This window comes from Propithecus coquereli, unplaced genomic scaffold (assembly GCF_000956105.1).
Source record: "Propithecus coquereli isolate 6110/MARCELLA unplaced genomic scaffold, Pcoq_1.0 Scaffold5, whole genome shotgun sequence".
Taxonomy (NCBI): Eukaryota; Metazoa; Chordata; class Mammalia; order Primates; family Indriidae; genus Propithecus; species Propithecus coquereli.
Genome location: NW_012150840.1, coordinates 21,238,591 through 21,248,699, shown reverse-complemented (window position 1 = coordinate 21,248,699; position 10,109 = coordinate 21,238,591). Strand labels below are relative to the sequence as shown.

The window sequence follows — 10,109 nt, the reverse complement described above, 5'->3', positions numbered from 1 at the left end:
TGAAGATTAATGAGGACAGGCCTGGTTAGAGAAGCATCATCCAAGATGAAATGCCAGTGAAACTGGGAAGGATGCCAGGACTGTGGTGAAGAAACAGCAGCCAGGGCACTTGCGGAGAGGGCAAGGGAGCCCATGGGAAGGCACAATTGTGTTAATGCGGAAATCTGAAAATCAATAAAAACGAAGTGGGAAACTGTTCCATGCAGCACTCAGCACAGGCCTTAAAAATGTAAGAAGCACTCAAAACTGAAAAGACAAAACTGAAAAAAGAAGTTAGCCTTAGCTAAGCAGTGAACTTGAACTTTTCCCAGTCTTACCAATCAGATAATCACTGTTTTTTCCATGGAAGGCAGAAGTTTCTTCCTATTTCCCCCAGAGAGTAGAACTGTCAGCACAAGCTCGTACCTTATGAGTAGGAGTTCTAATATGTTTTGTTTCTATGAAAAGGGCAACCACTGAAAATTTTTCAATTGGTATATGAAAGCAGTGTTTAAGGAAAATTAATATGGCCATGGTATGCGATTTAGGTTAGAGTGAAGGAAGAATGATGTCAGTGCATATGGCTAGAACTCAGTTAAGGGAAAATGAGGACCATTAGGGGAGTTTTCAGTGAGAAAGAGAGAAAAGGTAAATAATAAAAGAATAAATTAAAAAATAACTACATACTTCAAAATTGATAGGGCTTGATGATTGATAAGATAAAAAAAGGGAGAAAAACATACCAGATTTTACTCTATGGCTTAAAATCAGAAGAACTCTGGGGAAGCATTGCTAGTAATAGAAATGGAGATGAGAACCAAGGAGATTATAGTAGAAAATAGAACTTTTTTGGTGAGATAATATCTTTCCTTCATGCCTTGCAATGTCAATGAGGAACCACAGTTAGTTTGTGACCCTCTTCCTGGAAAAAAGGGCTCTCTCTCAAAAAATATGGAAGACAAATACCCAGAGATGTCAAGATATATGGCCAGTGTGGACTTTTCTGAAGCCCTGCACTTGGCCTGGCAATGTTCCAGGCCAAAGAGCCGACTGTGAGCAGGTGCTAGGGAAAGCTAAATTACAAAGTTTGATGAAAGAAGGTGCAGGAACACCAAAGTCACTGCCCTGCTACCCAGTGGGAGCATGCCTGGAAGTACATAGAGTATTTGTGTGTCTGCAACGCAATCATTATCACTTCTACCTCCACACACATCAACCCCGCCTAACTCTAGTTAGGGAGAAAGAGAGCAATGCAACTCACAAGAAGACAGGGATGAGGACAAGTGTTTGAAAGGATTTTGCAAAGGCTCTTGGCACATTTTCCGGATGATTATCTGGTGGACCTAGTAAAAATGAATACTAGCATGGAGATAATCTATACTGGGAGGATTTATTTCTTTTTGTTTTGTCGGGGAAAGGAGGACAAGTACTGAGTTGCGCCCTGGTTTCCATATACTATGGTACTTTTTTATTTAAGTTTTTAAAAAATCTCCATTTCAGTATGAGCATTTTTCTCAGTGCTCACATCACTATGTCTAATTCAAATTTTCTAAATAAAACAAATAGGAAGAGACGCTTAACACATTACAAGTTCTTAATTGTATAAGTTGTGTTCCTCAATATTTATTTTGGCTCAAAAAAATAAGGTTTGTGGACTCACAGACTTGAGTTAATGTCTAGCTCAGGTGTTAAATTCTCTTAATTTCAATAGTCACCTGCACTTGTAAATCTTGCTCCACGATGGACTACGTTTCCCAAGAACACACACCAAAGGAATTTCATGAAGTGCATTGTGGGAATTGTAGTCTTCGGTGAGTCTCTTTTCTCCCAGCCTTTGACTCACGGTCTGATTTTGGGATGGTTGAAACTAACGCTACCAATTAACTGGGGCCATGTCGGTGAGGCCGTGGTCCAACCGGGAAAGCTGCTGTGGGAACCTCGCACAACGATTGGCCAATGGATGACCCCAGGGCGGGGCAATGAGGCAGGCGGGGCGACCACGGCGATTGGGCGAAGACCCCGAGGCGGCGGGCGTGGATTGGCCGCGCGCTGGATCAGGGAGGCCTGGGAAGGGGCGGAGGAAGGAGACTAGAGCAGGAAGAGCAGTGGCGAGGCAGTGGCGGCTGTGTCCGTGGTGGCAGAGGCGAAGGCGACAGCTCCGTGGGTTGGCAGCGGCCGCGAGAGCAGGATGCGGGTCCGGTTAGGGCTGACGCTGCTGCTCTGTGCGGTGCTGCTGGGCTCGGCCTCGGCGTCCTCAGGTCAGTATTCGTCCCCTCGGGCTGAAGGCCCGGAGCCGCCGCACCCCCGGCCTCCATCGGTGGGCAGGGCCCTGGGGGCTCCAGGCTCCGGACTCCGCTCTCTCTGGTCACACCTCGCACTGGGCTGTCACTCGCTCTTTGGGCTTCGGTTGACCTGGGCCAAAAGGGGAGTTTAGGGAGTTGGAGGGGGGAGGACAACAAGGGGCGATCACCCTGCCCACACCGCTCTCCCACCTAACAAACTTGACGCGACTCCTTCTCACAAATGAGCAATTGACAACTGGTTTAGACCTATCGCGACGCGTGAGCCCGAGTGGTGCTTCCTCGACCCTCGTGTAGATTATGTGCTGCATTGGATCTGGAACCCTGGGTTTGGGATTTGTAAGTTGAGTAATTGACAACCCCTGAAGCTGTCACTTCAGGCGGAGCAGGGTCCATCAAGACCAGGATATTGACAGTGGTTTGGTGAGTTTCTTAACACCTGAGATAGTCCTTGCTCTATTTGTATAAAAACGAAGACTTTGATCAAAATTGTAGCCACTCCCTATCCTCTTTTTAAAACCTTCCTGAGAAAGTGGTGACCTCTGTCACACTGTTTCTTAGTTGCCCCACATCTGTCGAGTGATTTTATGATTTTTGAGAAAATCTTAGTTTTTATAAAATGAATAGCAAATAGTTTGAACCTTGTATATACATATAGAAATTAACGTGCTTTTGAATTGATTTTCCAATTAGCTGATTTATACTCTGGTTCCAAAAATGATTTTTTTCTTTTTTAATATTTTGCCCACATCTAAAAACTTCCATTTGGGGAATGTTGACAAAAAATACTTAGACTTTTAAGTGCTGATAAAGAAAAATTAGTACAGTAATGCTTTGGAATTTTAATAGTTTCAGTTAACAAGACAGCTGTTCTGTGGCTTTACATTTTTTTGGAACAAGGCAGAGTATAAATGTCAACTCTTTTTTTTTTTAACAGAAAATTCCCCAGATGGTTATTTGAATCCCTAAATTATCTGCCCTAGTTGTAAATTAATGCTATAACATCATTTTGCTTCTAAAATAAGAGGCCTAAACCTAAGATTCTATCCATGATGTGGTTCGAGGTACTATTTCAGAAGCAAGAAGCATACGCTAATTACTTTACTGCCAACATCATGCTTTGAGGTCCAGTCCCCTCCCTCCATTTTTAGTGATGCTTTGCATTTATGACCAAATCTTTGAAGGCTATACATAACCCTTGAAGCACTTCTAGCAGTTATTTGATCAGAAGATGTATGAAACGAGGGTGTTGAGTTTAATGGGTAGAGTACCTCGTGGACCATGGTCCCCCTGCATCAAAATTCCTTTTATGGGTTTGTTAAAAATTTAATTTTTAAGAAGATTAACAATCTGCAGATACCTGATTCTTCACACTAAAGTTTGAGAACTTCAGAAATTAAAGAACGTGGTGTATATCCCTCTGAATTCGATTTGCAGAGTTTATAAAGAAAATTAAAGCATGGAAATTTTCCTAAATCTTTCTTTAATTATACTTCATATACTTAGAGCTCCATGTCAGTGGAGATGACACTTGAAGATCAACACTTGAGACTCTCAGGGCGTTATAATAAAAAACTATTAATACTGAAATTTAAATTTTGGGGTTGTACTTATGTAAGTAGAGGACTGTTTTCAAGAAATGTCTGCTCTCATAGTTAGAGCTGTGCCAAAATATTTCTCTGGTAAAGGCAAAAACCTTATTTAGCCAGAATTAAAATGATATTATGTGCATGCTAAAGGGTGATAAAAGCAGTACTGTGCTCACATGAAGTTCAAATATCATAAGACCCTTGTGTGACGGAAAGGTTTATAAATTAAGTGCTGGATTTTTCAGCTGCATTTTTATTCATTAAAGTGGTTATTTATACAGGATTTCAGCCTCATTTTAAAAGTTTGGATATAAAGTTTGGCTCCAGTATAAAAATCAAGTTTTTGGTGATAATTTTGTGTTTGAATGTTAGTGGTTACCCAGGGCAAGTTGTGTCTATTACCAGGTAGAAAATGGTTAGCCAACAAGGGGAATCTTGATTCCATCACTGTTACTAGCTGTTACCTATTATCTTGTTTCAGAGGCATATAAAAATAGAATACAGTCATGTGCCACATAATAACATTTTGGTCAAAGACCACATAGAAAACAGTTGTCCCATAAGATTATAATGAAGCCGAAAAATTCCTATCACCTAATGACATCATAGCTGTCAAAATGTTGGAGTGCAGTTACTTTATTTTTTTATAAATTTAGTGTAGCATAAGTGTACGGTTTTTATAAAGTCTGCAGTAGTGTACAGTAACATCCTAGGCCTTCACATTTATTCACCACTCACTCACTCACCCAGAGCAGCTTCTAGTCCTGGAAGCTCCATTCATGGTAAGTGTTCTATACAAGTGTACTATTTTTTATCTTTTATACTGTATTTTTACTGTACCTTTTCTATGTTTAGATATACAAATAGTTACCATTGTGTTACAGTTGCCTACAATATTCAGTACAGTAACATGCTGAACAGGTTTGTAGCCTAGGAGCAATAGGGTATGCCATAAAACCTAGGTGTGTAGTAGGCTATACCCTCTAGGTTTGTGTAAGTACACTCTATGACATTCATACAATGATGCATTTCTCAGAACATACCCCATTGTTAAGTGACACGACTGTACTTATATTAGAAATGTTTTCCCTGTGAATAAATAAATCTAAAGGAGGAGATTAATAAGATATTTTTTCATTTTCTCAAGATAATAGTGAAAAGGCTATAATTTTTCTCACTTGGAAATTATTTTTGTCAGGAAGAGGAAAATGGTTTACCCTCTTTTTTCTTTGTGCCAAATAATGTCTTTTTAATTAGGTCCACTGCCAGGTATTTCAGGCAATAGTTTATTAATACCATAACTTTAGAGAATAGTTTTCAGATTGCAGAGGAGTTTTAATTTTACTATTTAATTCCTTAAAACATCATTGAGAGGCACAACAGGACAGATGGTATCATCCCCTTTTGACAGATTGAGAAATGAAGGCCAAACAAGCTTTTGATTTTGAACCATGTGTGTCAGAATTGATGTGTGAGGAACCCAGCTCTCAAACATAGCTCTCCAGGCCTCAGAGTTGGAGAAATTTAGAATTAAGTCTATCCTAAGATCTGCACTGATTCAGTGCCTAAGCAGAAGACAGAATGTCTTGTCTCTTTTCACCAGACTATTTAGACTTTCTGTGTTTGAAAGTCATTTGTTTAATTTATATGACAGGTGGGGAAATGAATTTGTAATGATCACTTTTCCCTGAAAGAATATCCCTGGTACTTTGCAGCTTTGTTAGATGATACAATAAAAAAAAGAATTGATCTTTTTCAAAGGAAGGTGTATAATTGATAAAGTAATGTGAGCCATTATATTTTGGATGTGATACTGATGAGGGAGAAATCTATAACTTCCTTGAATCCTTTTGCATTTCTCTTGTTGCTTGGTTTCTGTGTTCTGATAAAAGCATTACTGTTTGCTTTTTTATTTATGTATCACTTCAGTCTCTTTCATCTTTACCTGAATACTACGTATCAGAAGTTCTTAGGTTATAAGCAACTTTTTTAAAAAGTGTCATGTGAATGTGTATATCAGTTTGAAAGAGAAAATAGCTTATGCTTTAAGACTACCATCTGGGGTAGACTTTGCCAGTTTTGTAACTGAAAAAGAATTCTCTTATTTACCAGTAATATTAGTATATATTCCTAGTTTGTGAAGAGAGAGGGAGAGAAAGAAAGAGAAGATGATGCAATTCACTTGAAATAACCCTGATGTCACAAATCATGTCTCTTGGAGTTCAGAAACACATTTTGCTACTCTAATGCCTAACAGCTTGTAATGTCTCAAATGTACATGTTTTTCAATTTATTTATAGCTGTCTATCATATTTACCTATTAGTTACCTATCTGACCTGTTGTGATAAGGTACTAAATTTAGTGATTAGTCATTTAGAGTTCCAACTAATCTAAAGTTTCAGTATATGGGGATATGTTGTATACATTTGAAAATTTAATATCTGCTTTTGATATATTAACTAGTCAATGTTTCTGATTAACTCCATGTATCTATACACACCACACAACTTTGCTATGTAATAGACATGAATTTTTTTCCTTTGAAATTTGCTGAGAATGGAATTTGAACTATCTGTTAGAACTTGGGCTTTGGGTGATATTTGTGAAGAAGTTAGCATGAAGGACGATTGTTAATTGTCTTCACTACCACTAAGTGTTATGAGCACTGTGGGACTAATACATACCATACCCCTTCTCCTTTCCACCTACCAAAAATAAAACAGACTTTGAAGATAATCTAAAAGTAAGTGAATGTGAATAGTAGCTATAATTTAAATTTTCTTTTAATCGACAGCACCTTCATATCTGGCAAAACCTTATTAGTAGACTGTTTTTTTTTTTGTTTTTTTTTTTGAGACAGAGTCTCACTGTGTTGCCTGGGTTAGAGTGCCGTGGCGTCAGCCTAGCTCTCAGCAACCTCAGACTCCTGGGCTCAAGCGATCCTCCTGCCTCAGCCTCCCAAGTAGCTGGGACTACAGGCATGCACCACCATGCCCGGCTAATTTTTTCTATATATTTTTAGTTGTCCAATTAATTTCTTTCTATTTTTAGTAGAGACGTGGTCTCGCTCTTGCTCAGGCTGGTTTCAAACTCCTGAGCTCGAACAGTCCGCCGGCCTCGGCCTCCCAGAGTGCTAGGATTACAGGTGTGAGCCACCGCGCCCGGCCTAGTAGACTCTTTTTTTTCAAATATTCAAAAGAAATGGGAGGGGTAAAAAAAAAGAAACAAATATTGTAAGATAGTTCTGTGTTTTGTGCGTAATTGAGTTGGTTATACTTCTTAAAGTCAGCTCAGTCCTTTGGTAACAACCTCCAAAACATATTTTTGTTATATTTTAGAGAGTTATAAGTTACAAATAATATTTGGGATATAACCATATGAAGTAAAGATAAATGGCAACTATAATTCCTAATTTTCTAGTAAAAATCACATGGTCATACAGCATTTTGTCTACTGGTTAATTTCTCACATAGCTTATGGAGCAGACAATACTGAATCACTCCTGGATAAAATCAAGTAATTTTAAGAGCAATGAAGAAATTTAGCATCTGACAGATTCGTTGTTTTAAACTGGCAAGGAATACAAAGATCTAACATTTGCGTCTGGAAATTGAGTTGTGCATGTGTTTACATAAGAGCAAGAAAAAGAATAACAAGCAGCCAGAATAGAAGTAATATCTGGAAAACACAGAAAGAATAATAGAAGGAAAATTAACGTAATCAGACAAAACCAAAGCAGACTATAAATTTGGAAGAAAGGTGTAACTAGTGGCTGAGTTTGTGACTTATTTAATATAAGCTATTGATTTCTTAATACATAGCTCTAATGTGAGTGAATACATAATAGTATGATGCTACTATTTATCTGTATTTGGTTATCTCTTAGTGAAGTAAAACACAAATCCTAAATGTATTTTCCTGGCAACTCAGCTGTCAAATAATAATAATAGATTGGGTGCAGTAGCTCATCCCTGTAATCCCAGCACTTTGGGAGGCTGAGGCAGGAGAATCACTGAAGGCCAGGAGTTCAAGACCAGCCTGGGCAGCATGGCGATAGAGACCCAATCTCTGAAAAAAAAAATTATTATTCCTAGTTTCCATCCTCAGTAGTAATAAAATGCTAACTAGTACTAAAATAAGTGCTACTTATTGTAGTAGCACTAAAATAAGTGGTACTGTAACTCCAAGTTCTGAGCAGAGGAACAGAATAGGTGGATGCCTGGAGTATGAAATTAGAGATATATTTTTATGAATTTAGTAACTCATTCTCAGTAATAGACTATACACACAAGAACTGGATGGAATCTGAAGAAGTATCTATTTTTGGTGGTGGGAGCTATTGGTCTTCCTACGTTTGTAACAGATGAAGCTAATGTCTTCCCTGGAGAAAGAAAAAAAACTATGAATACCCTCCCAACCCATTTTTTTCCTTTCACTTAACCTTTTCTGAATAATTTTTGAATACAACCAAATTTTAAATCTACGTTTACTTATCCAGTGTCTGATTATTATTTGCTGTATTTATTTGCCATGTATATTGTGCTTTCTTTTAATAGTACCTATACTTTCCCAATAGGGAAGATGACTAAATTGTCTTAAAATTTCTTTACAGATGAAGAAGGCAACCAGGATGACTCCTTAGACTCCAAGGTGTGTACCAAAATTTGTATTTGTCAGTATTTTCTACCCAACTTAAAAGCATAAATTATGTACCTTAGAAAGGATATGAAATCTGCATCTTTTGAGTAACAGAATTGAATTAAAAAGAACAAAAGAAGATAAATGGTATCAGTATTAGTTCTAGTTCTTCTGGGGGAAAAAAATACCACTCACCTACCAGAGAGAACAGCAAATATTTCCATTAAGGGTATTCACTGGTTTAATTTCAACTTGACTGTTCAGTGTGTGTGTGTGTGCGTGTGTGTGTATATATGTGTGTGTAAAAGGCTTAAAACACTACAATTTATACTGCCTAATGAGAGATTGATTTTTTTTTTGAGTTTTTAGTTTCTTTCAATTTTGAAGTCTTAACCTCTGCCATTTATTTCCACTTAGCAATTATCAAAAAAAAAAATCTAATGAGTTAATATGCTTATTGATTGATTAAATGAATAAAGCTGATTCTTAGATATCCAAGAAGGCCAATCAGTTATGAGCTCTGATCTCTAGATTTGAGGGAATAAAGATAAAAGTAGGAAATTACAATACAGGGTTATCACAGGGGAAGTATAAGATATGTTGGGAGCATGTAGGGGGAGAACCCAACCTAGACTCTGGGAATTAAGGAAGGCTTCCTGGGGGAAATAACATCTAAGTTGAAATTCGAAGAAAGAGTAAGAGTTAGGCAGGTGATGAAGGCATGTGACAAACACATGCTAAAGCTGATAGAGATGGATGAGTGTAACACTTCAAGGAGCTGAAGGAGACATGATATCTAGGATTAGTAAAAGGAATGGTCAAACGAAGCTGGGGAGATTCTTGGTATTGTTGATAACTAAAGATACTTTATATTCTCAGACTTCTTTGCCATCAGATGAGTCAGTAAAGGACCATACCACCACAGGCAGAGTAGTCGCTGGTCAGATATTTCTTGATTCGGAAGAATCAGAATTGGAAACCCATATTCAAGAAGAGGAAGACAGCCTCAAGAGCCAGGAGGGGGAAAGTGTCACAGAAGAAATCAGCTTTGTAGAATCTCCAAATCCAGAAAACAAGGACGATGAAGAACCAAAGAAAGTACAGAAACCAGGTTGGTCTGGACATTTTCTTTGCTTTTTATTGCCTTATTGAAGAAGGAGACAACTAAAATTTTAAAGGTAGTGAGTGAAGAAGCTGAAGAAGGCTGATTTTACTGATTATTAACCACATATAATATATAGAGTGTAATTTTATGGGATTGTCTAGATTTTAGTATATCAAAGTTACTTAACAGATTTGACCCAAGTTATATAAGCTGAACTCAGATGAAACTGCATCTGTATTATATTAATATCCTAACATTTCTTTTTAGACTCCAGCATATGAACAAATTTCTCTCTGAGAAAGTTTAAAAAATAATCTGTCTCCTAGGTCTCTGGGAGGCCGAGGCAGGCGGATTGTTTGAGCTCAGGAGTTTGAAACCAGCCTGAGCAAGAGCAAGACCCCATCTCTACTAAAATTAGAAAGAAATTAATTGGACAACTAAAAATATACAGAAAAAATTAGCTGGGCATGGTGGTGCATGCCTGTAGTCCCAGCTAC

General features: G+C 38.0%; 1 protein-coding gene across 1 annotated transcript in view; it reads left to right on the top strand.

Annotated features, from left to right (window-relative positions):
• The first annotated feature begins 2,053 nt into the window (after positions 1 to 2,053).
• SEL1L (sel-1 suppressor of lin-12-like (C. elegans)) overlaps positions 2,054 to 10,109 on the top strand; it is a 58,465-nt gene continuing 50,409 nt past the window's right edge. Inside the window, exons 1-3 of the mRNA XM_012656277.1 lie at positions 2,054 to 2,237; positions 8,482 to 8,519; positions 9,387 to 9,618. Coding sequence (XP_012511731.1) covers positions 2,168 to 2,237; positions 8,482 to 8,519; positions 9,387 to 9,618 — 340 coding nt within the window. The 5' untranslated portion in view covers positions 2,054 to 2,167. The remainder of the gene's footprint in view (positions 2,238 to 8,481; positions 8,520 to 9,386; positions 9,619 to 10,109) is intronic.